At 42.7% G+C, this 26,765-nt stretch overlaps 1 protein-coding gene across 8 annotated transcripts in view; it reads right to left on the bottom strand.

Moving 5' to 3' along the window:
- Positions 1-240: 240 nt before the first annotated feature.
- LOC141273062 (uncharacterized) overlaps positions 241-26,765 on the bottom strand; it is a 62,453-nt gene continuing 35,928 nt past the window's right edge. For 4 of the 8 annotated variants that reach the window (XM_073684402.1, XM_073684404.1, XM_073684405.1 and 1 more), the window contains exons 4-6: positions 2,916-3,065; positions 2,432-2,552; positions 427-2,158 (exon numbers count right to left, since the gene is read on the bottom strand). In XM_073684402.1, coding sequence (XP_073540503.1) covers positions 597-2,158; positions 2,432-2,552; positions 2,916-3,065 — 1,833 coding nt within the window. In that variant the 3' untranslated portion in view covers positions 427-596. Of the gene's footprint in view, positions 2,159-2,431; positions 2,553-2,915; positions 3,066-26,765 lie in introns of all 8 variants that reach the window. The other 4 variants (XM_073684410.1, XM_073684409.1, XM_073684408.1 and 1 more) reach the window with 4 other exon arrangements.

A 26,765-nucleotide genomic window follows, 5' to 3' on the forward strand; every position in this document is an offset into this window, starting at 1 on the left:
ACGGGCAGAAGGTCACGGCAAGTGACCGGGACAGTCTCTGGGTAAAGGGTAGGTACGACCTGTGACGGCTGAGCCTCCAGGTAGGCTAGCAGGCAGATGGCAGATGTGTGCTCCCAGGTGAGCAGGCGAGAGTCTCTGGATAAGCAGGTGGTCACAGCATGTGACGGCGGAGCCTCCAGGTAGGCTAACAGGCAGGTAGCAGATGAGCGCTCCCAGGTGAGCGGGCAAGAGTCTCTGGACTGGCAGGTGGTCACAGCACGTGACGGCGGGACCTCCAGGTAGGCTAGCAGGCGGGTAGCAGGTGGGCGCTCCCAGGTGAGCGGGCAAGCTGGTCCATAGACAGACTTACAGGTTTCGGAAGGCAGACCGTCAGGCCTCAGGCTAGCAAGCAGGTAAGCGGATAACAGGCAGGAATCAGACAGCAATCTGGCAGGAAACTGGCAGGTAACTGGAAACGGGACCTGAGGGCTGAAGCAGAGTAGTGAACAGTGCAACAACATTGCTCGGGCACCTCCATTTTGGAGGAGGTGCCTTATATATGGTGAAGTCCTCCGGCCATTGGCCGGGGACGCCTTAGGACGGCGCGCGCAGCCCCTTTAAGAGGGAGGGAGCGCGCACGCGCGCGCCCTAAGCACCGTGGCCGGGAAGGAGCGCGCGCTGCCAGCAGACCGGGAGGAGGACCCCGGGCTCGGAGCGGAGGGGTGAGGGGAACAGCGTCCCTGCCTAGCAGGGGGCAGGGACGCCGACGCTACAATAGCCAGATTCGAGTTAAGATCTGTGATGTTTTCTCCATCACATGAATCAAGTTCTTCCTTAATAGTTGGATGAAGTCGTGTATGATCTATGTGTGTGTTATTGTAAGGGTCTGTGAAATTCATGCCATCAAGTGAAGCTTGCTCCTCTTCAACATATGTAGTTGGGCACTGGTATGTATTATCCATGGTTGCATTAATGTTGTAATCTATGAAGTACTCCTCATCACATGACAATATTTCAGTCTTAATCTGAGTAGTCATATGGTATGTATGATCTGTAGGCATATTAGAGTTATATAAGAACAGTCCTCCATCCCATGAGACTGGCTCTTTAATACGAGGAGATGAACAATTTGTAGGCGGATTAACAGAAGGATCTGTGATGTTTTCTTCATCACATGGGTCAGGTTCTTCCTTGATAGTTGGAGGATGTAGTTTATGGTCTATGAGTGCATCGATGTTGGGGTCTGTGAGGTTCACACCCTCTAATGAAGCTAGTCCCTCTGTAATATGTGTAGTTGGGCACTGCTGTGTATTATCTGTGGCTGTATTACTGTTGTAGTCTCTGAAGAGCCTCTCATTACATGACAATATTTCAGTCTTAATCTGAGTAGTCATATGGTACGTATGATCTGTAAGAATATTAAAGTCATCTATGAGCAGCTGTCCCCCATCCCATGAGACTGGCTCTTTAATACGAGGAGATGAACAATTTGTATGCGGATTAACAGAAGGATCTGTGATGGTTTCTTCATCACATGGGTCAGGTTCTTCCTTGATAGTTGGAGGATGTAGTGTATGGTCTATGAGTGCATCGATGTTGGGGTCTGTGAGGTTCACGCCCTCTAATGAGGCTAGTCCCTCTGCAATATGTGTAGTTGGGCACTGCTGTGTATTATTCGTGGTTTTATTACTGTTGTAGTCTATGAAGAGGCCGTCATTACATGAGGATGTTTCCATCTTAATCTGAGTAGTTATATGGTACATATGATCTGTAGGTATATATGCATTATGTATGACCTGTTCTTCATTACATGAGAATGTTTCCTCCTTAATATGAGTATCTGGATGTTGTGCGGAGCTTGTGGACGTACAACTTAAGTTACAGTCTGTGACACCTTCATCGTCAGAACACAATTCTTCATTTACTGAAACATTTGTGTACTCAAACTCTTCCCGTCCCTTTTTAATATATAAAGATGGGTGTTGTGCTGGACCTGCAGTTCCATGGATACTTCCATCATCACAAGAGACCTTGGTGATATTTCTCACTGCATTATGAAACTCATTTCTGAATTGCACGCCATTGAAGAGATTTAATTTTCTGGAAAAATCTGTGTGCAACTTCTCATTGTCAGGACAAGATTTGCAGATATGTGGTGGATTTTCATTAGGCGGACCAACTGTAAATACAATACAATGTGTTAAATTTAGGCTTTAAAGTTACAAAATTCTAAAGATTTTTTTTTTTTTTTACATTTTTGGAACCAGACTGCCCCAAGTAATTAAAAGCTTTATATTTCCATCATACATTACTTGGGAGTATAAAAGCAATACTTGGCTAAGGCTTGAAATTGGAATATGAAGGCTTTGTATTAGGCACCTACTGAACAAATCTTAAAAGAAAAAACAAAAAGGCCGATTAAATGTGGCTTATAAACGAAGCAGCTGCTTACCTGAAGATATGAGATTCTGGTCGTTCTCTGTGTCCTTGTACATATCCTTGTATCCTTCTATGTCCATCTTCTTCTCCTCAAAGGATAAATAGACAGAAACATCCTGATATTTTATAGGTTCCTGGCACACAGAATTATACAGTCAACATCCGGACACATCAAAAGGGTTGTACCGTTACAACAAGTTATCACCTATCCTCAGGATAAATGAGAAATTGTTGATCAGTGGGGGTTACCCTGCTGGGACCCGCACTGATCAGCAGAACTGATTGAAGATAATGAATGGAGTAACAGTCAGGCGTCCGAATTGACACTCCATTGGATCAGGAAATTTTTATCCCAGTTTCAAAATGATCAGTCCAGGTTCCAGCAGTCGAACCCGCCCAATCATAAGTTATCACCTATTTTGAGGATATGTACTAACTTGTTTTAACTAGACAACCACTTTAACCATTGTGTTACTGTATAATGTCCCAGCGCTCACCTCTCCAGTCAGCAGCTCAGTGATCTTGTTGGTGAGGTGTAAGATCTTCTGATCATTGTTCTTCTCATAGATGAGAGAATGAGATGACAGCTTCTTGGTAGAGCTCAGTGTCAGATGTTGGTTAGAGGTCTTCTTAACAACAATATAATCCTAAAGAAAAGAGACATATTCATCAATATCAACATGAGGAGATTCCCTTCTAAGTTAACATCTATTCCAGCACATAAATTCATCCATCTATAAGGTGATATGCTTAAACTCTACAGTCATATTCCTATATTACTAAGCGCTTAGAGAACTGTCCCTCATTACATTTTTCTATTCAATTCTTGCCTTTCAAGATGCATAAATCTTTTTTTTTCAATGAAGTAGTCATGTGAGGGCTTGTTTAAATTTTGGGACAAGTTGCATTGAAAACGGATTGATAAAATCTGCGTCAGTCTCATGGAAGTGAATAAGGCGATGGTCAAACATGTGCACTATGGCTCCACTCTTAGGAAACCCCACTCTTAGGATCGGTAGAGGTCCAAGCACTTGGACACTCAGTGATCATATATTTATCACCTATACTTAGGATAACTGTATTGAGGGGGACAACCAGAAAACTTAGATTATGTGACATGACTTATTATTTTTTCTGGACAGCTAATCAAAAAATCATGTACAGACAATATTTTTACAGACACATTGGAAAACCATGATAAATTATTATGATTAGAAGTAATATTTGCCTTCTGTCCATAATTCTCATATGAATAAACCAGCTGCATTCACTGTAAACTGATAATTGCAGTCAAAATAATTTGTAGAAGTTTCTTGAACTTAAAAGAAAATCATGGCCATCTAAAAAAAATTTTTACGCACAGAGTAAAAAAAAAAGTCCAGCGTTATAACAGACTGTCCTGGAATTTCTGGACGGTTGGCAACCCTGTTCCCAGAATGCCTTTTTTTCCCCCAAATGGGTGTTATTTTATGCCGTCAATAGTGTCCAGCAGATTTAAGATTAAAGAGGAGCTTTTTATTGGCAGGCAGCCTGCAGTGAAACCAATGTGGATTGTAACTTAATAGGAGCTCAGGCAAAGTTTGGGACTTTTAATGATCCAATTGTCACTAAGCCCAAACTTTTTGCTACTACTACCAGGCTTCAGCCATCAGACGAGCAGCAGCACGATGGTTGGGATGAGGTACTGTTAGTGAGCAAGTCCTTGACAACTGGGAGTCAGAGTCTACACTTGTAATGTGTCAAGATCTTGACTGATGCAGATGCTCCAGGATGCCAGTATCTATCCATCTTGACATAGGGTCTCTTGAAGTAACAAAAAAAAAAAGTGCCCCTTTCCCATTTCCACTGAACTAAGCACGTCCAGCGGTAAACATCACAGAGATGCTTAAACACAAACATTGTACAGGGGTCTTCCACGCTAAAGCCATGTTACATGTGTGACACTATTCTAGGATCTGAATTCCCCATAGATGTTTGATTGGATCCAAAAGAGACAAGTTGAGCATTACTATCCATGCAGCAGAACCTCAGTCAGGAATAATCTATCTACAGTATTTTAGTATTGTCCATGGTCAACAAATAGAACATTTTTAACCCATAACATGAAAGTAAGGTTGATAATATACACTGGTGTGAAAAAGTGTTTGCCCCCCTCCTGATTTTTATTCTTTTGCTTGTTTGTCACACTTCAATGTTTCAGATCACAAAACAAATTTAAAATATTAGACAAAAATAACACAAGTAAACACGAAATGTAGTTTATAAATTAAGGTCTTTATTATTAAGAGAAAAATAAATCCAAACCTACAGGGCCCTCTGTGAAAAAGTGATTACCCCCTAAACCTAATAACTTGTTGGGCCACCCGTAGCAGCAACAACTGCAATCAAGCGTTTGCGATAATTGGCAGTGAGTCTTTTACAATGCTCTGGAGGAATTTTGGCCCACTCACCTTTGCTAAAGTGTTTTTAAGGTCATGCCACAGCATCTCACACTGATTAAGGTCAGGACTTTGACTTGGCCACTCTAAAGTCTTAATTTTGTTTTTCTTAAGCCAGAGGTGGACTTGATGGGGGTTTTGGATCATTGTCCTGCTTCCTAACCCAAGTGTGCTTCAGCTTGAGGTCATGAACAGTTGGCTGGACATTCTCCTTCAGGATTTTTTGGTAAACAGCAGAATTCATGGTTCCATTTACCAAAACAAGTCTTTCATGTCCTGAAGCAACAAAACAGCCTCAGACCATTACACTCCCACCACCATATTTTACTGTTGGTATGATGTTCCTTTTCTGAAATGATGTGTTACTTCTACGCCAGATGTAATGGGACACACCTTCCAAAAAGTTCAACTTTTGTCTCGTCAGTCCACAGAGTATTCTCCCAAAAGTCTTTAGTCTTGGCACTCTGCAAAGCATGTTATTTTTGCCCAGTCTCTTTCTTATGGTGAAGTCATGAACACTGATCTTAAATGAGGCAAGCAAGGCCTGCAGTTCTTTTGATATTGTTGTGGAGACTTGTGACCTCTGTGATGAGTCGTTGCTGCACTTTTGGGTTAATTTTGTTATTTGTGGATAATGGTTCTCACTGTGGTTTGCTGGAGTCTCAAAGCTTTAAAAATGACTTTAGAACCTTTTCCAGACTGATAGATCTCTATTACTTTGTTTCCCATTTGTTCCTGAATTTCTTTGGATCGAAGCATGATGTTTAGCTTTTGAGGAACTTTTGGTCTACTTCACTTTGTGAGGCAGGTTCTATTTAAGTGATTTCTTGATTGAGAACAAGTATGGCAGTAATCAGGCCTGTGTGTGGCTAGGGAAATGGAACTCAGCTTCCCAAAGACGTCAAAAACCACAGTTAATTTATGTTTTAAGGTGGGGGAAGGGGGGCAATCACTTTTTCACAAAGGGCCCTCTAGGTTTGGATTTCTTGTTCCCTTAATAATAAAGACCTTCATTTAAAAACTGCATTTTGTGTTTACTTGTGTTATCTTTGCCTAATATTTTAATTTGTTTTGTGATCTGAAACATTTAAGTGTGACAAACAAGCAAAAGAATAAAATCAGGAAGGTGGCAAACACTTTTTCACACCACTGTAACTCATTACAAAATATTCAGTTTTACTGAATTTCATTAGTTAATGCAGAAATGAATACAGTTATATGAAAAAGTTTGGGCACCCCTATTAATCTTAAGCTTAATGTTTTATAAAAATTTGTGTTTTTGCAACAGCTATTTCAGTTTGATATATGTAATAACTGTTGGACACAGTAATGTTTCTGCCTTGAAATGAGGTTTATTGTACTAACAGAAAATGTGCAATCTGCATTCAAACAAAATTTGACCTGTGCATAAGTATGGGCACCCTTATCATTTTCTTGTTTTAAATACTCCTACCTACTTTTTACTGACTTACTAAAGCCCTTTTTTTGGTTTTGTAACCTCATTGAGCTTTGAACTTCATAGCCAGGTGTATGCAATCATGAGAAAAGCTACTTAAAGTGGCCACTTGCAAGTTGTTCTCCTGTTTGAATCTCCTCTGAAGAGTGGCATCATGGGCTCCTCAAAACAACTGTCAAATGATCTGAAAACAAAGATTATTCAACATAGTTGTTCACGGGAAGGGTGCAAAAAGCTGTCTCAGAGATTTAACCTGTCAGTTTCCACTGTGAGGAACATAGTAAGGAAATGGAAGAACACAGGGACAGTTCTTGTTAAGGCCAGAAGTGGCAGGCCAAGAAAAACATCAGAAAGGCAGAGAAGAAGAATGGTGAGATCAGTCAAGGACAATCCTCAGACCACCTCCAGAGAGCTGCAGCATTAACTTGCTGCAGATGGTGTCACTGTGCATCGGTCAACTATACAACGCACTTTGCACAAGGAGAAGCTGTATGGGAGAGTGATGCGAAAGAAGCCTTTTCTGCAAGCACGCCACAAACAGAGTCGGCTGAGGTATGCAAAACCACATTAGGAGAAGCCAATTTCTTTTTGGAAGAAGGTCCTGTGGACTGATGAAACCAAGATTGAGTTGTTTGGTCATACAAAAAGGCGTTATGCATGGCGGCAAAAAAACACAGCATTCCAAGAAAAACAGTTGCTACCCACAGTAAAATTTGGTGGAGGTTCCATCATGCTTTGGGGCTGTGTGGCCAATGCCGGCACCGGGAATCTTGTTAAAGTTGAGGGACGCATGGATTACACTCAGTATCAGCAGATTCTTGACAATAATGTCCAAGAATCAGTGACAAAGTTGAAGTTACACAGGGGATGGATCTTTCAGCAAGACAATGATCCAAAACACCGCTCCAAATCTACTCAGGCATTCATGCAGAGGAACAATTACAATGTTCTGGAATGGCCATCCCAGTCCCCAGACCTGAATATCATTGAACATCTGTGGATCATTTGAAGGGAGCAGTCCATGCTCAGCGACCATCAAACTTAACTGAACTGGAATTGTTTTGTAAAGAGGAATGGTCAAAAATACCTTCATCCAGGATCCAGGAACTCATTATAAGCTACAGGAAGCGACTAGAGGCTGTTATTTTTGCAAAAGGAGGATCTACTAAATATTAATGTCACTTTTCTGGTGAGGTGCCCATACTTATGCACCTGTCAAATTTTGTTTGAATGCAGATTGCACATTTTCTGTTAGTACAATAAACCTCATTTCAAGGCAGAAACATTACTGTGTCCAACAGTTATTACATATATCAAACTGAAATAGCTGTTGCAAAAACACCAATTTTTATAAAACATTAAGCTTAAGATTAATAGGGGTGCCCAAACTTTTTCATATAACTGTACATGAATGTATGACCATGATTTTTCATGACAACACCAAGTATTCTAGGCTTGGAATGAACAAGTTGGCGACATATTGCAACATTTATCTATTTCCATTCTTCAAGAACAACCTCTTTTAGAGTCTGGATGCTGGATGGAGAGTGATGCTCAACTTCTCTGAAGAGTTCTCTATATGTGTTTCGGTTGGATTCAGATCAGGAGACATATTTGTTCACTGAATCATGTTCATCCTGTTCTTCAAAAATGCAAGAGATTTGCGTTTTGGATCATTGTCATGGTGGAAAAATGGACATCTACCAAGGGCATTGGAGTAATGGTAGCATCTTCTTTCAATATAGAGCAGTACATCTATGACTGTATATGACACCATCAATGAAAACAAGGGCACGCTTGTTTCATGATTATCTTACCTGTGTAAACAGCCTGCCAATCACCTGATGAACTAGCAAAACTTTGTTCATAGGGTGAAAGACTAAATTATTTACCTTTAATGGGAATGGGATTTTCCAGAACCCATGACAGCACCAACTGAGAGAGGGGATCCTCCCCTTTAAGGACAGGAAACCACTTCGTAATTATGTACACCATTAAAAGAACAATACGATTTTTTCTTGTAAACGCTGCGTGAATCCAACACCATGAAGGAAACAAAGTGACCCCCCTTTTCCAGTGACGGGAGGGAATATAGGAACGCCGACATGGGTTCTGGAAAATCACATTACCGGTAAATAATTTAGTGTATTCCTATCACCCATGATAGCACAATCTGAGATTTACAGAGAAACTTTAAGCTTAGGGCGGGACCACATCCTGTAGATCCCTTCTCCCAAAGGAAAGATCAACAGAAGATCCCAAATCAAGCCTATTGTGTCTATAGAAGGTGCTAGGTGAAGTCTGTTTCGAAGCCTTACATATTTGCTTGATGGAGACATCCACTTTCTCCGCCCAGGAGATTGAAATAGCCCTAGTAGAATGAGCTATCAAGTCTCCTGGAACTAACCTATTTGCAGAATAAGCTAACCCTATAGCCTCTTTAATTTATCTAGCTAAGGTGCTTTTAATTTTTTTTTTTCTTTTAGGACCCTGAAAAAAAATAAAAAGCGACTGACATCTTTACCAGGTTGTTGCGGCTGAGATGTACTCTTGTAAAGGACATAATCGATATTCATGCTATAGTTACTTCATTTTTGATTGCTTGCTTCTAAAATCATGTTATTATTACTCCTTGCATAGCATACATTCTTTTATTCTTTTCTCCTTCTTCACATGCAATTTTCTCACAAGAACCTTTTCTCTCAAGAACATTCTATGAAACATCCTGCTCCTGTTATCTAACTAGTCTGAGCCGGGATGTATAACCTTTAGGGTTGAGCGAGTATGTTCTGTCAGAGTATGCTCGGGCCGAGCTCAGAGTATTTACAGCTGCTCGGTGATAAGGTTAAATCGCTCCCGTGTGCATGATTTGCAGCTGTTTGACAGCTTTATTACATGTGAGGAATGTGTAAGAAATAGACATTCCTCCCATGTAATAAAGCTGTCAAACAGTTGCAAATCATGCACACGGGAGCGATTTAACCTTATCACCGAGCAGCTGTAAATACTCGGAGCTCGGCCCGAGCATACTCGGCGAAAGGGTTAACGGAACATACTCGCTCAACACTAATAACCTTGTAACTTTCCATTATGTGCCGAACTAACGATAATATGACCATATGTGTGTTTCCGTAATAATTGTACTAACATTGGTTTAAGCCTGTAGTATAGCTGTAGGTGAGTGGCTATTGATATACTCAAAACAATATATAATGCTAAGTAAAATAACGGGATTAGAGATTCTCCGAATCCTCCCTCCCATGCAGAGCTCTGTCTCCGTCTGGTTCCCTGATTGCAATCAACCTTGTAACATAATAATTTGACACTCACTTGGTCAACCGTGAAGGGTCATTGCTGCCATCCCTCAACAGCTTGGTTTCGTGACTCGGATCCCTAAGCAGGGACGCCCCACCACCTCTGGAAGTCCACAAAGAGAGACTTGATTTCGGCCTCCCTCACTGGAATTGGGACTGATCATCACAAAAGCCACGGTAAGTGCACGAGTTCTTTACTAGTGGTACTGACCATTTGGCGTGGTTTCCACGTGGTGCGCGGTCGTTTGCAGTATCGCCGGACGTCTTGGTTGGATATAGTAAAAGGTGAGACTATAGGGGTGTAGTCCCATTAGGGGTCTGATATTGATAACTTTTAAAGCAGTACCACATCGGATTGACAAGTGAATATTGTATGAATCTGCCTTAAACTTCTGACAAGATTCTTAGGAGACTGAACACTATTAGTATCAGTCGCGGCAGGTGATCGAAGATTGGGTAGGACATGCACACAGATATAAGTATATCGAGTGTCCAGAGGGCTGCAGACGCGAGCTCTCCTCCTTTCACCTAGTACTGTACGTGACTTCCCCGAAGGGAGGGGTGAGTCAGTGGAACAGCTGAGCCCGGCCGGACTCATACTGTGCACAAATCAAGGATCTTTGTCAGTGCAGCAGTGCAGTGATTAATCAATGTTTCCGTGGAGCAGAAAGAAAGTGTCGCCCCCTCAGGAGGGAGAGGATGTGATGACTATCATGGTCGGTCGAGAGGGGAAAAGATCATTTAAGAGTGCACCAAAAGTGTTTAAGTTGTTAGGGTATGTGCCCACGTTGCAGAAATGAAGCAGAAAATGTCTGCATGTCCTCTCCCGGAAAAACACATGCGGAATTCCACACGCGTTTATCGTGCGTTTTCCACATGCGGAATTGCCTTGCGTTTTTTATTGCATTGCAAAGCCAATTCCGCTTGCGGAAACGCAAAATTAATTGACATGCTGCGGATTTTTGCTCGCATCAAAAACGCTGCGGAAAAATCCGCCCCATGGGGGGGCGGATTACCTAGCGTTTCACAAGCGTTTACGCTGCGGAAATTAAGCAGCATATACGCTTGAAAAAAGCTACGTGGGCACATACCCTTAAACTTTCCCGTGGGGGGGGGGGGGGGGGGGGGAGACTTCAGCATACATTGTGGGACGAAGGAATCCGGCAGAAAAGGGGAAGACTAGTTGACTGTGGATTGTTGGAAGATGCTGAAAAGTTTAGGAAAGTGGAAAGTTGCACATGAGATTTGTGGAGATCGATATGTTGAAATAGAGGAGGAGATGAAGCCTGGTTATTTCAATTATTTTTATGTCAAGAAAGGAAAATTATCTAACACTAACAAAGACTGGCTGTTTTGTGCTACAAAATGAAGCAGATGGGGAAAAGGTAGAGGAGGAAGTAGATTCCCCTTCCCAACTTATGTGTCCACAAACTGAATCTGAAGCCCCTAAAGAAGCATCCCCTACCCCCACAAATATAGCCGTACCCCAGCCCCTGAATCCGGAAACTGAGCAATTTATACCTAAGGAGATTAAATACCCTGCACTTCCCACTGGTGGCCAGCCACCACCATATAACCCAGATGGCTGGCTCTGTAATGTGTGCTGGGCCACTAATCCGGGATGGCACGAGACGTGTTGTAATTGTGGAGCACGTAGACCCAGTGTTGTAGCATCAACCTTCCCATTAGTTAACGCTGACGGCGGGTATTATAAACTATTGCCCCCACCTGCTCCCGCCATGGTCCACACTCTATTCGGAGAGACCCAAGGTTCTCCGAACTCTACCCTATTCACCCTCTCCCGAACTGGGGAAATAGAACATGGACACGAGTACCAGGAGGTGGCGACTGTTTTACTGAATGGTCCTTCGGAATTTTCCACTATACTGAGAATAGGCATAGGGAGTATACCGCAACAGCAAGTTGGGATCATTGTAAACGCAGCAAATGCAAAACTACAGCATGGGGGGGGGGGGGCTAGCTGCAGAAATATATCGTATTGGGGGATCTACAATACAAACTGCATCCAACGATCACATCCGTGACCACGGTCTGTTAAGAGAAGGGAGAGTGGGCTGAGAAGTTTTATGGGTGCCTTATGCAGGTCTATAAGGACCTTGGATTCTCCTTACATTTCTGGTTCTGGCTGCAGTGTTCGTTTATTTTACCAGAAAATGTGAAATTACACCGGTGCACCACCATCAACCCGGCCACCCTGCTACCAGCACCTGAAGGAGAGGGGAAAGAGGCTCCACCACATGATTGTCTGGAACAAATTACTGAGGAGTTAACTCCACTTGTTTTAGTGGGGGAAGTACCCTTGGATGACCCAGAACTTACGTTATATACGGATGGATCCAGATATGCTGATACCTCTGGCGGGTTTCATACTGGATATGCTGTCACAACTGAAGATACATTGGTAGAGGCTGGAGCCTTACCTCCCAGTATGTCAGCACAGGAAGCAGAGCTCAAAGCTCTGATTGCTGCTTGTCAACAGGCCGAAGGAAAACGTGTGAATATATTTACTGACTCGAGATACGCCTTCGGGATTGCACATGACTTTGGGGAGATCTGGGCAAGGAGAGGCTTTGTCACGACTGCAGGTTCTCCTGTGAAAAATGCTGAAAGCGTCAGACAATTGATGGAAGCGGTACAATTACCAAGACAGTTGGCTGCCGTAAAGGTAAAAGCTCATACCCGACCAGATGCCCCTGAAGCAAGAGGTAATGCACTTGCTGATCTCAATGCTAAGCAAGCAGCTCTTCTTCCGACATCCATGTCCATGGCTGTTACGCGGCAGTAGACCAAACAGCTAAATTGCGTGCAAACCCAGGATCAACCTGCAGAAAATCATCAACCGGTGCCTCCAATCACAAAACTACGCTCCACACAGCAGAAAGTCTCTAAAGAGGAACGCCAATCATGGAAGGAAGCAGGTGCTAAATTGATAGATGGACTATGGAAAAAGGAACAACTATATTGTTTGCCTCGACTCCTATATCCTGCCGTTGAAGCCTGGGCCCATGGACCGGTGCATCGAGGGAAAAACCAAGCTTTGCTACTGGTACAGAAACTTTATTGGGCCCCAGGAATTTCCACTGTGTTGAGCGCACAAAACAAAGGTTGCACAATATGCCAAACCTACAACCCAGGCAGATTACAGAATGTACCGACAAAACACCTTGCTAAACCAGAGTATCCGTTCCAACGATTGCAAGTTGATCATATCACTCTCCCTAAAGCAGGACGATATAAATACTGCTTAGTGGTAGTGGATATGTTTTCCAGCTGGCCAGAAGCATTCGCCGTTCCAAACATGACTGCCAAGACTACCGCCAAAAAGCTGGTCTCTGAAGTTGTTTGCCGGTACGGAGTCCCAGAAGTTATCGAAAGTGATCAGGGACCAGCCTTTTCCTCATGCGTATATCAAGAAATACTTACCATGATCGGATCAACAGTGGCACTGCATACTCCTTACTATCCACATTCAAGCGGCAAGGTGGAGAGACTGAATGGCACACTGAAAAGGCAATTGACCAAAATGATGCAGGAGACTACGGCTCAGTGGCCTGAGCTCCTTCCCATTGCACTATATCACATACGTACCACCCCTATAGGGAAACATAAATTGTCACCCTATGAGATACTATTAGGGTCGCAACCAGCTATAGCTCGATTTACCCCACAACAATTATCAGAAGAAAAGGATTATGTTGTACAGTATGTGATTCAGCTTGCCAAAGCACTAACTAACACCCATGCGTTAGTATCATCTTCTATTCCAGATCCAGCTGATGCAGAAGGTTGTCATACCCTCAAGCCCAGAGATTATGTGTATGTGAAGAAGCATGTTCGGAAACACGGAATAGAACCATTGGTTGACGGACCATACCAAGTGCTCCTTACAACCCCAACAGCAGTAGAACTTGAAGGGAAGTCAACATGGATCCATGCTTCACACTGCAAACGTCAACCATCTAGAGATGTTTTATGATAATATGTGTGGTTAGACTAGTCAATACCTGGAATAGCCTACAACAGAGTACTGACCCTTTTAATAACAAGTTCATTACTCACCACCAGAGTTTGGTGCAAGAATTGAGTCAATTAGAGAACAACCAGATCAGTGACTGTTGGATATGTACTCACTCACCAGTTTCAGCTGCTAGTATGCCTTTTCTGGCGGTCCCAGTCACTCTGGAGGAATTACTAAACTGGCCCAATTGTAGCAACGCTAATAACGCTACTGAGTTTAGTAGATTATGGAACACCACTGTAGATATACCAGTAGTTGGGTGGGTGGATCTCTCCTGGTGGCAAGGAAATCTTACTGCCACCAGTAGACACCTACAAGTTCTTGCCCTTAAAGGAAACAAATGGGTGCCCAGAAACAAGTCTTCCTTGACTAATTTAGGCTTCATACCAACTGAAGGTCTACAAATCAGTTTTAATGCTACCTGTAGTACGGCAGATGCTTTTAAACCGTCATTGTTGGAAAGATACATTCATAATCACTCATGGGTACATGCAAATCTGTTTATAAAAGGTACCAATGACACATGTTATTAAATATCTGGTAACATCCCTTGCAATGAATCTTTTTAATATAAGCCTAGTGATCCAACATGTGGCAATCCGGATGTTGGATATTGTAGCCCCCTGGGACAGATGCCTTCATGGTGTATGTTATCAAATAACACCGTTTTTATCGATTTGGTACATAAATTAGTATTACAGCACTCTGCTTTATGGGATCTGCCATCAGCCACATATTGGGTCTGTGGGAATAATGCGTATAAATGGCTCCCAGTCGGAGTAGGGGGGACTTGTACATTGGCCCGGCTAACACCAGCCACTTATCTTATTCCCCATAGTAAAGTAGATATGAAAGCCATCCCTCTTCATACCATCTATAAAACGTACCAAGGACACCCCACGCCCATCAGGAAGACCTCATTTAGTACAAATGAGTATACCCAATAAGATAGCCAGTACCGTCTTCCTCTACCCTATGGTAACACAAATGTGGGACAAATTAGTGGAAGTCACTGATTATTTGGATGACCAGATTTGGAGTGTATTGGAAGTAATTAATACTACTGTTGCGGTGCAGAATCAACTTATTATAGTAGCCAATCAACATACTTTAGTGCTGGACTATTTGACAGCAGCTCAAGGAGGGATGTGTCAGGTTATAGGCCCAGCCTGTTGTCACAATATTGACCCCGATTCTACCATACGGTTAAAGACTAAAATGGAAGACATTAGGAAACTCAGGGAAGAATATAACAAACATAACGAATTGACCAAAGACAGTTGGTGGTCTGATACGTTTTTCTTTTTAAATCCTGCTAATTGGTTTAAAGGGATTGGTGGATGGATTGCTGGAATATTACAAGGAGTGTTACATATTGCTGCTTGCATCTTGTTAATGTATGTCTTACTAAAACTAGTCTTTTTTTGTCATCAGAGAGCAAGGAGAACGCTGTCAACCAACATCCAGTGCTACTATACACGGACCTCCCAGATGTAACCAGCATTTATGACCTGGCCAGCAACGGAATGATGACCTTCACCCGCACGCCCCGACCAACCTCACGTCTGCTAGATCAGAGCTTTATGATTATATCAACGGACAAGGGGGGGATGGACATGCCGCGACGGCCTCAATTGGTAACAAGGGCACTAATTGAGTGAAGACCAATGACCCCAGGCTCAAAAAATGACCCTGGGAAAGCACCTCTATTGTTGATAACATAATTTTTAGGGGGGAAATGTAAAGGACATATCGATTTTCATGCTATAGTTACTTTTATAGTTACTTCATTTTTGATTGCTTGCTTCTAAAATCATGCTATTATTACTTCTTGCACAGCATACATTCTTTTATTCTTTTCTCCTTCTTCACATGCAATTTTCTCACAAGAACCTTTTCTCTCAAGAACATTCTATGAAACACCCTGCTCCTGTTATCTAACTAGTCTGAGCCGGGATGTATAACCTTGTAACTTTCCATTATGTGCCGAACTAACGATAATATGACCATATGTGTGTTTCCGTAATAATTGTACTAACATTGGTTTAAGCCTGTAGTATGGCTGTAGGTGATTGGCTATTGATATACTCAAAACAATATATAATGCTAAGTAAAATAATGGGATTAGAGATTCTCCGAATCCTCCCATACAGAGCTCTGTCTCCATCTGGTTCCCTGATTGCAATCAACCTTGTAACATAATAATTTGACACTCACTTGGTCAACCGTGAAGGGTCATTGCTGCCCTCCCTCAACACTCTCAGACTTCTCCTAACATGTAAAGTGTGATATTGTTCTTCTTTTGGATTCCCAGGATTAGCGCAGAAAGAAGGGAGCAAAAACGTCTTTGGAACTTGGAAGCTATGTTGGGAAGATAGGGTTTTTCTGAAAATCGGACTATCTTCTAGGATCTGTGTAAACAGAGGATTAAGGCTATGTTCACACGGTGTTTTTTTTATTTTATTTTTATGCAAATTAAAAGTGGCTTTTTAACTTACCAGCAAAAAGAAATCTCATGCACACACATTGTTTTTGCTTTCCTGAATGAATTGGAAAACTGCAGCATGTCAAATATTTCAGCATTTTTTCGCCCATAGAAAGCAATGAGTAAGTGCAAAAAAAAGCACCAAAAACACAACAAAAACTGTTGCCATCAATTGTTTGCTGAATTTTAGTGATAAAAAGCAGGTACAGTAAAAGGATGTGAAACCCATATATTTTTTGTGATTTTCTCAAGTTTAACGTCTTGGTCTCCTCACCTGAAAATGGTAGTTAGGCTTCGTACAGTTTAATTAAATTAATGATGTGTTGAAATAAACATTGCCTGACCAATATGGAAAAGTAAACAATGCGCAACCTACAAAATGCTCTGCTAATGGCTTTGGTAAACTATTCACCACTGATTTAACTTCCCCCTGTTTTCACATTAGAAATTGTTTATTTTGTCAAGAATTCAATGTGAACTTTTTTGTTCAGAATAGTCTATTTTTTCAGGAATAAAAATCTTTTTTCCACTAATCAATTTGATCAAATTGACTTTTTTGCCAAAAAGGTTTCAGGGTATGCGTACACGTTGAATACTTGATTGGAGACATTTTTGCAACGTTTCTGCAACTTGAGAAGTTTGTTGCCAGCAAAAATGCAACAGAAAATATGAGCGTTTTTGCAAGCGTTTTTTGACTAAGTGATGTCAATGGTGAAAAATGCAGGCAAAAATGCACAGAGAATTGACATGCTGCAGATTATTTTCAGTACCAAATCTGCAAGTCAAAAATACTCAACGTGTTCATAACACTTCAGGTTTCTCATTCACTTTGTTGCCATCAGGTTTTGCTTCAGGTTGTCACAAATCCTAAAGAAAAAACACGACATAAAATGCACCACATTTGCAATGTGTGCACCTAGACTTATGGTTTCACACGTCTTGCATTGGTGACCTAACACCTTGTATTGTTCATGCTGGTATGGTGGAAGTAAAGCTGAACTTTGGGATCCTGAAAAACGCAGCAAGAAAAGCAGTAAGCTTTTTTACTGCAACACCAGCTTTTTTACTGCCAAGAGATCATGTTTTAATTGCAGAAAAATAAAGCAGCAAAAATGAAACATGTGAACGTAGCCTATCAGACAAACCTTGGTTGTTACCAACTTTCCATACCGAAGTCAGGGCCACCAGGATGATAGTTTTTAGTGCAAAGACCTTAAAAGACGTTGAATCCATAGGTTCAAATGAAGCCTTGGTTAGAACCGTAAGCACCAGATTCAGATCCCAGGGTGCAATCTTTGGATTGGAAGTGGGCATAGAGCCAAAGCTCGTTTTAATGAACTGAGAGATCTACTGGTTATTGGCCACATCATAGTTATATAAAGCACAATACCTGGACCTAAGTACTAGTGGATAGTCCTTATTCTAGCCCCTTCTGGAGGAATTCAAAAATGTTTTTGATCCAATACACATTTTTTTGGTCATGTAGGCAACTCATTTTTTGGGGGAGAAAGTACAAGTGATACATAAAATCATAGACATCATTTCTGACCTGGAACCAGCTCTCGTCCTTCTACATCATTGTGACATACCATTAAAAGTATTAAGAAACTCAATTCGGAGACACGTAACCGCAACTGACAGAACGTGTATTCCTCTACTATGGGAAAAAGATACCACCCCGACAATCTCCCTCTGCTAGAGCAAGATAAATGAAGTGATGCTTAAGGAGGAACTCACCTCTATAATCAATAATTCCTTTGAACACTTCTACAGAACTTGGTTTTACTGGCTGGAATTTAGATCCCATGCTGATTACCTTGATCTGAACAAACATTCCACCTTCCCTCTTTCTTTTCTCTTTGTAACTCTTCTGCTTTTCTCGCTCTTCTTGTTCTGAACTTATATGTTGCTGTTATACCACTTTGACTATGAGACTAGGTTTAGGGAATTAATATTCTGCCTTCAATATACAGTAGTGTTCAAAATAATAGCAGTGTGTTCAAAAACATTAAACAAAATCTTTATACTAGTTTTTATTTCCATCTTTTGTGAACATTGTACACTATTTTCTAATTCAAAATATGAAGAGAAATGTATAGAATTTTAACTACTTTACAGAAAAGAACAAAAAAAATCAACATTGGGCTGTTCTAAAAAAAATATAGTGTCTGTATTGGTCTTTACAAACTCACAATATGTACTTTTTTTCTCTCTTTTTTTTTTTAAGGATTTAACATTCCTGTGAATCACTAACCTAATATTTAGTTGTATACCCACAGTTTTTTAGAACTACTTCTGGCACCTCTCAACTGTTATTCCAGCCCAGGATGCTTGGACTACATCCCACACTTTTTCGCTATTTGTTGGCTTTGCCTCAGAAATGGCATTTTTGATGCCACCCCACAAGTGTTCTATTGGATTAAGGTCCAGGGATTGGGCTGGCCACTCCATAACCTTAGTTTTGTTGGACTGGAACCAAGATTTTGCTAGTTTACTCGTGTGTTTAGGGTCGTTGTCTTGTTGAACCACCCATTTCAAGGGCATATCCTCCTCAGCGTAAGGCAGCATGACCGCTTTCAAGTATTTTAATATATGCAAACAGGTCCATGATCCCGGGTATGCGGTAGATATGGTTCCGGAACCATAGTAAGAGAAACATGTCCATATCATGATGCTTGCACCACCATGTTTCACGGTCTTCAGAGTGTGCTGTGGCTTGAATGCAGAGCTTGGGGGTTGTCTGATGAACTGTCTGCGGCCCTTGGACCCAAAAAGAACAATTTCACTTTCATCAGTCTACAAAATGTTTCTCCATTTCTCTTTAGGCCAGTTGATATGTACTGAAGCGGATACAATTTGCCAAAGAACACAATCTGATTGCACACTCTCCGATTCAGAGTTCACTCCCTGTTTCAGTTGGATGCAGCTCAAAAAGGCTGCTTGCAATTGTCTTCCCCCTTTATGAGAGGCGCTGTTAAAGATTAGAGGTGAGACTCCGCCATCCAAAAGATCTGATCAGACCGTGTCATTAGGGATCAGGCCTAGTTCCTCCCCGTCTCCCACCCCCCCACCCCGATGGTTTATGTAAGCTACAGTTACCCTGTTGTCTGACAAGACCTTTAAGTGATCTTGTATAGATGAAAGGAGCTTTCTTAGAGACTGCCTTACCGCCAAGAGCTTCTTTAGGTTGGAGGAACTGGATCTTTCTTTCCTCGTCCATAAGCCCTGGCCCAGGAGAACTCACAGATGTGCCCCCCATCCCTGAGGACTTGCATCTGTTGCAATGACCGATGATATCTGGTTCATAGAACGAGCTCCTCTGTACAGATTATTTGTCTCCAACCACCAGAGGAGAAATTGAGTTGCCGTTAAAGAAAGAGTAAGTTTTCCAATTAACTTCAAAGCATATTTGTTTGCTAGAATCTCCCACTGCAACACATGGGTGTGTATCTGTGACCATGCTACTACTGGAATGAAGGTGGTTAGAGTTCCTAACCTCGATATTGCCTTCTTTAGAGTTGTGGCCATATTGCTAATTCATTTGGACACTTAGCAGGACACCTTCTTCTCCTTCTCCCTATTCACCGAGTCTAGAAGACCAGGGAAGACCTGCAGCCTTTTAGGTTCTAATCTTGATTTTTTTAATTGAGTAGCCTGCCTAACTTTGTCAAGATTGCCCTGCAGCGCTTGACAGATATGCCCACAATTAGGAAATCATCGAGGTAAGGCATCACCAATGCTTCTTTCTTTCATAGGAGAGTTGTAATTTCTGCTATAATCTCTATAAAGCCTTGAGGGTGCCTTGACAACCATAGGGAAGGACCCGAAATTGATAGCCTCAAACTGAACAGCAGCTGTATTTGACAAGGGAAGGCAGATTCAGTTTAGAATGGCTGTTGACCCCCTGAATTTGGTAACCCCGCCTTGCACAGTGAATTGTCCCTGAACTTGTTTTTTTGTCATACATTTCCTAGGTTTTACCTAACAAGGAAAATGACAAGAAGCCCCAATTACAAGATGAACATTCATGGAGGTCACTTACCACTCTGGAGCCGTTTGGGTACTGGATTATGAGGAGGAATCATTTCTTCTGAATGATCTCCTTTGGAGCTGTGGACTCATCCATCCTGCTGGCACAATCCAACTTTCCCGGCGCTGCTGCTGAGGAGGGTCTTTAAAGGCTGTCACCTAGCCGCTCCTCTGCTGGGCTGACCACAGCTTTCATCCAGCAGTCAATTCGCCAAACACAGTGCTGCCATTCGAATTCGGCGCCTCCCCCGGCATACCCTGGCAGTGGATCCATCACTTCTAGCACTCCTGACGTCACCGCCGCATTCGTCATCAGGGCATGCCTTTACCAACCTGCGCAGGCCCAGGACGATGCCGCGGCCAGCAGACACATCACTTTACTATGCTGCAGCCGTCGAGTGTCCGCTCACCAGCTGATTTCCCCTTTGGAACGGCTGTAGTGCCTCCATGACCCACCTGCTCCGGCTGCAGCTGTGTGATGCTACTATCAAGGCAGCTAGGCCAAAGCCTGGGTAAGTCTTTGTGATCATTCCCCATAACATCTCCAGGATGTAGGTTCCCTCTCAAAGGACAGAAAACCAAGTGATGCAGTAGAGAGGTGGCGCTCTTTTATTTTATAGGTTTCCTGGCTAGGGTTAGGGGTCAGGGTCGTGTTGGGATTTTTTCAAAAGAAAAGAAAAAAAAAAAAAAGTCGACTATTGTTGATCACAAGTGCTTGCTACTTGAGTTTGCATTGGGTGATCGGGTATGCACCTGATTGCGGGTGCTCGAGTGACATGCTCGAGTCTCCACCCCATATGTTTCGTGGCTGGTATACAGCCAAAAAAACCACGCGGGGATTACCTGCCATGTACGGGCAATCGCCGCATTTTTTTTTGGGGGGGGGGGGGGGGTCTAACAACCGTGAAACATGCGGGGCGGGGACTCGAGCACCCACGATACTTGGTGCATACGCGAGTACCCGATGCAAACTAGAAAAGGAGAATGCACTTGCGCTCAAGACTAATGACAACTTATTCAATATGATGACCTAATGTTATCAATTTTTGTGTCGTACCTCTGGGTTCAAAATATTCACTATACCCCTTTATAAAATCCTTGAGGAGTCTAGTTTCCAAAATGGTGTCACTTGTGGGGGGTTTCCACTGTTTAGGCACGTCAGGGGGCTCTCCAAATGCGACATGGCGTCTGCTCTCGATTCCAGCCAATTTTGCGTTCAAAAAGGCACACAGTGCTCCTTCCCTTCCGAGCCCTGCCGTGCGCCCAAACAGTGGTTTGCCCCCACATATGGGGTATTGGCGTGCTCAGGAGAAATTGCACAACAAATTTTGGGGTCCATATGGTGTCACTTTTGGGTATTTTCTGTCATAAAGGCCCCTCAAAGTCACTTCAAATGTGATGCGGTCCCTAAAAAAAAAAAAATTGTTTTGTAAATTTTGTTGCAAACATTAGAACTCGCTGGTCAACTATTAACCCTTATAACTTCCGAACAAAAAAAAAAAAAAATGTGGTTCCAAAATTGTGCTGATGTAAAATAGGCATGTGAGAAATGTTATTTATTAACTATTTTGTGTGACATACACTACCGTTCAAAAGTTTGGGGTCACCCAGACAATTTTGTGTTTTCCATGAAAATTCATACTTTTATTTATCAAATGAGTTGCAAAATGAATAGAAAATATAGTCCAGACATTAACGAGGTTAGAAATAATGATTTTTATTTGAAAGAATAATTTTCTCCTTCAAGCTTTGCTTTTGTCAAAGAATGCTCCCTTTGCAGCAGTTACAGCATTGCAGACCTTAGGCATTCTAGCTGTTAATTTGCTGAGGTAATCTTGAGAAATTTCCCCCCATGCTTCCTGAAGCCCCTCCCACAAGTTGGATTGGCTTGATGGGCACTTTTACCATACAGTCAAGCTGCTCCCACAACAGCTCAATGGGGTTGAGATCTGGTGACTGCGCTGGCCACTCCATTACAGATAGAATACCATCTGCCTGCTTCTTCCCTAAATAGTTCATGCATAATTTGGAGGTGTGCTTTGGGTCATTGTCCTGTTGTAAGATGAAATTGGCTCCAAACAAGCGCTGTCCACAGGGTATGGCATGGCGTTGCAAAATGGAGTTATAGCCTTCCTTATACAAAATCCCATTTACCTTGTACAAATCTCCCACTTTACCAGCACCAAAGCAACCCCAGACCATCACATTACCTCCACCATGCTTGACAAATGGCGTCAGGCACTCTTCCAGCATCCTTTCAGTTGTTCTGCGACTCACAAATGTTCTTCTGTGTGATCCAAACACCTCAAACTTTGATTCGTCTGTCCATAAAACTTTTTTCCAATCTTCCTCTGTCCAATGTCTGTGTTCTTTTGCCCATATTAATCTTTTCCTTTTATTAGCCAGTCTCAGATATGGCTTTTTCTTTGCCACTTTGCCCTGAAGGCCAGCATCCCGGAGTCACCTCTTCACTGTAGACGTTGACTCTGGCGGTTTGCGTGTACTATTTAATGAAGCTGCCAGTTGAGGAGCTGTGAGGCGTCGATTTCTCAAACTAGAGACTCTAATGTACTTGTCTTGTTGCTCAGTTGTGCAGCGGGGCCTCCCACTTCTCTTTCTACTCTGGTTAGAGCCTGTTTGTGCTCTCCTCTGAAGGGAATAGTACACACCGTTGTAGGAAATCTTCAGTTTCTTGGCAACCTCTCGCATGGAATAGCCTTCATTTCTAAGAACAAGAATAGACTGTCAAGTTTCACATGAAAGTTCTCTTTTTCTGGTCATTTTGAGAGTTTCATAGAACAAACAAATGTAATGCTCCAGATGCTCAACTAGCTCAAAGGAAGGTCAATTTTATAGCTTCTCAAATCAGTCAAACCGTTTTGTGCAAGGGTTTTCTAAACATCCATTAGCCTTCTTACACAGTTAGCAAACAAAATTGTAACGGGTCTGGGAGGCGGAACCTCTGAGCTACTATACAAGGGCGCGGTCCTTGTAAGGGAGCGGGTGGCGACCAGGCAGGCAGTCACAGCAGGTGACCGGGACAGTCTCTGGAAGAACGGGCAGGAGGTCACGGCAAGTGACCGGGGCAGTCTCTGGATGAACGGGCAGATGGTCACGGCAAGTGACCGGGGCAGTCTCTGGGCAAAGGGTTGGTACGACCTGTGGTGGCTGATGGTAGACGTGAGCTCCCAGGTGAACAGGCGAGAGTCTCTGGATAAACGGGTGGTCACAGCATGTGACGGCGGAGCCTCCAGGAAGACCAACAGACAGGCAGCAGATGAGCGCTCCCAGGTGAGCGGGCAGGAGTCACTGGACAGGCAGGTGGTCACAGCACGTGACGGCGGAGCCTCCAGGTAGGCTAGCAGGCAGGTAGCAGATGTGCGCTCCCAGGTGAGCGGGCAAGCTGGTCCATAGACAGACTGACAGGAGTTGGAAGGCAGACCGTCTGTTAGAACCTTGCTCTTAGGTTTTTTCCTTTGCTGGTCACATGACCTTGTTGGCCTATTTAATCCTGCTCCGCCCTTCTGGCTTTGCTGGACTTCATTGTATAACTACTTTCTAGCTAGCCTGTGCTCTGTATCTAACTCTGTTAGTTTGCTTGGTCTACGGACCTCTATGTTCTATATATTTTGTTTGTTCGTCTGTCTGCTACTATTTCTGTTAGGAGGTGTCCCATTTTCCTCCCAGTCCTTAGTACTTGTAGGGATTCCTTCCCCACATCTATAGGTCTCCGTACAGACTAGCTTAGGACTTTAGCAGGTCTGATCGCAGGATCAGGTCCCCTGTTACATCGTAGGGATTAAGCTGAGTTCTATCGTAGGGACAGATCTCCTCTCTTTCCTTAGCTCTGGTAGCAGAACATAACAGTAAGTCCAGCCTGCAAATTCTCTAAGGAAAGATTTTTCTGTTCCATCATGGTGTCGGTTCAAGATTTGGCTCATCGCCTGCAGGGACTCTCTCTGGAGGAGGCCGAGCTCCGTCAGCACGTGAGTAACTGTCCTGGAGCACATTTCTTGGAGCCTAAGGTATGTTTGCCGGATTTATTTTTTGGTGAACACCGAGAATTTTTTTCATTTAAAAATGCTTGCTTATTGTATTTTCGTTTGAGACCCAAGTCCTCTGGGGATGAATCCCAGCGCATAGGGTTCATAATGTCACTTTTGCGCAAAGAGCCTCAGGAGTGGGCCTTTTCTTTGCAACCTAGTGATACATGCTTCAGATCAGTGGATAGTTTTTTTTCTGCTTTGGGACTGTTGTATGATGATCCTGACCGTGTCTCATCAGCTGAGACTGAGTTGAGGCGTTTGAGACAGGGATCAGGTAATGTGGAAAAATATTGTACTCATTTCCGTCGTTGGTCTACTCAAACAGGGTGGAACGATTCTGCTCTGAAAAGTCTATTTCTTGCTGGGCTCAATGAAAGGGTTAAAGACCTGCTAATTGCTTATCCTACACCTGAAGATTTGCAACAGGCTATGCAATTAGCTATACGGGTGGATAGGAGACTGCGTGCAAGGGTTAATGAGAGCAAATCCTCTGCTATGTCAGTTTCTGGTTATGAGAATGTGTGTACTAACAGTGGTGAACCGATGGAGATTGGATCGGTGGCACCTCGCTCTCAAGAAAAAGACCGTAGATTTTCTGAAGGCTTGTGTTTCTATTGCGGAAAATCTGGTCATTTGATTAAAGGCTGTGAACTTCGTATGAAGAAAGAAAAAAAAATGGTCAGTCATGCCCGTATTGCCTGTTTAAATTCCAAGGGTGTATTTTTAGCTGCTTCCACGATTGCTCAGGAAAAATTAATGGAATTTCGGGTGTTTGTTGATTGTGGGTCTACTCTGAATGTAATTGATGGGGGATTCTTGGAAAGACTCAATTTAAAACCCGAACCTTTATCATCCCCCATTGCTGTGGTTTCTGTGGATGGTTCCCCTTTGAAGAATATTACTCTCAAGGTCTGTGAATTTCCTCTCACTATTAATGGTGTTCACCATGAGAAATTGGATTTGGTAGTTTTGAATAACTTGCCTTCTCCAGTAATATTGGGATTGCCCTGGTTAAAATTTCACAATCCTGTACTGGATTGGTCTACCAGTGAAATTAAATCCTGGAGCCATAAATGTTATGACAAGTGTTGTAACGGGCGTATTGCAGCTTTGGATAGGGGGGAATTGCCTGTTCCTATTCAGGATTTTTGGAGAGTTTTTTCTGAGAAGGAATCGCAGGTTTTGCCTCCCCATAGAGACTATGATTGTTCTATTGAATTTGTCCCTGGAGCGACTCTTCCTAAAAGTCGTTTATTTAACCTTACTATTCCTGAGAGGAAGGCTTTGGAGGAATACATACAGACAAGTTTGGCTGCCGTTCACATTAGGCCCTCTAAGTCTCCTGTGGCGGTTGGATTTTTCTTTTGTAAAAAAAAAGGACGGCGGTTTACGTCCTTGTCTGGATTTTCGTGAGATTAACAAAATTACTGTACGCAATCCTTACCCACTGCCATTGATTCCTGATCTGTTTAACCAGTTAATGGGGGCCAAGTGGTTCTCTAAAATTGACCTTAAGGGGGCATACAATCTGTTGCGCATGAAGGAGGGTGACGAATGGAAGACTGCTTTTAACACTCCTGTGGGTCATTTTGAGAATCTGGTTATGCCCTTTGGTCTTACTAATGCTCCTGCATTTTTTCAGAATCTTATTAATGACATCCTTAGACCTTTGATCGGCAAAAATGTGGTTGTGTATTTGGATGACATTTTGATTTATTCGCCGGATCTGGAGTCTCATTGGCGGAGCGTACGTGAGGTATTACAGTTGTTAATGGACAATTCGCTTTTTGCTAAGCTGGAGAAATGTGAGTTCGCTGTACAGAGAATTAGTTTTTTGGGCTACATTATCTCCAGCGAAGGTTTTGAGATGGACCCGGTTAAAGTTCAAGCTGTACAGGAATGGCCTAGGCCTATTGGTTTGAAATCGATACAGAGGTTTTTAGGTTTCGCCAATTATTACAGAAAATTCATAAAAAATTTTTCTAGTATTGTCAAACCTCTGACCGATCTCACCAGGAAAGGTGCTGATGCGGTTCAGTGGTCTTCTGAGGCCATTGAAGCTTTTGTGTATCTCAAGGAGAGGTTCACCTCTGCTCCCATCCTTATGCAGCCTGATGTGACTAAGCCGTTTTTGGTTGAGGTTGATGCTTCCTCTGTGGGGGTTGGCGCAGTATTGTCTCAGGATAACGGGGATGGATTACATCCCTGTGCCTCTTTTTCAAAAAAATTTTCGGAGACTGAACTGAATTACGATATTGGTAATCGGGAATTATTGGCTATTAAACTCGCATTTGAACACTGGCGCCACTTCTTGGAAGGTGCGGAATTTCCCGTTCAGGTTCTTACGGATCATAAAAATCTGATATATCTTGATGCTGCCAAGCGCCTGAATGCCCGTCAGGCTAGGTGGGCACTGTTTTTTTCGCGGTTTAATTTCTCCGTTACTTACATCCCTGGTACTAAGAATGTTAAGGCGGATGCCTTGTCTCGCAGTTTTTCTCCCATAGTCGGTGTTGAGAAAGAGGAGAACATTTTACAAG

The sequence above is a fragment of the Phyllobates terribilis genome, unplaced genomic scaffold, assembly GCF_046119375.1.
Source record: "Phyllobates terribilis strain yellow unplaced genomic scaffold, ASM4611937v1 Scaffold_5__5_contigs__length_657084704, whole genome shotgun sequence".
NCBI classification, from domain to species: Eukaryota; Metazoa; Chordata; class Amphibia; order Anura; family Dendrobatidae; genus Phyllobates; species Phyllobates terribilis.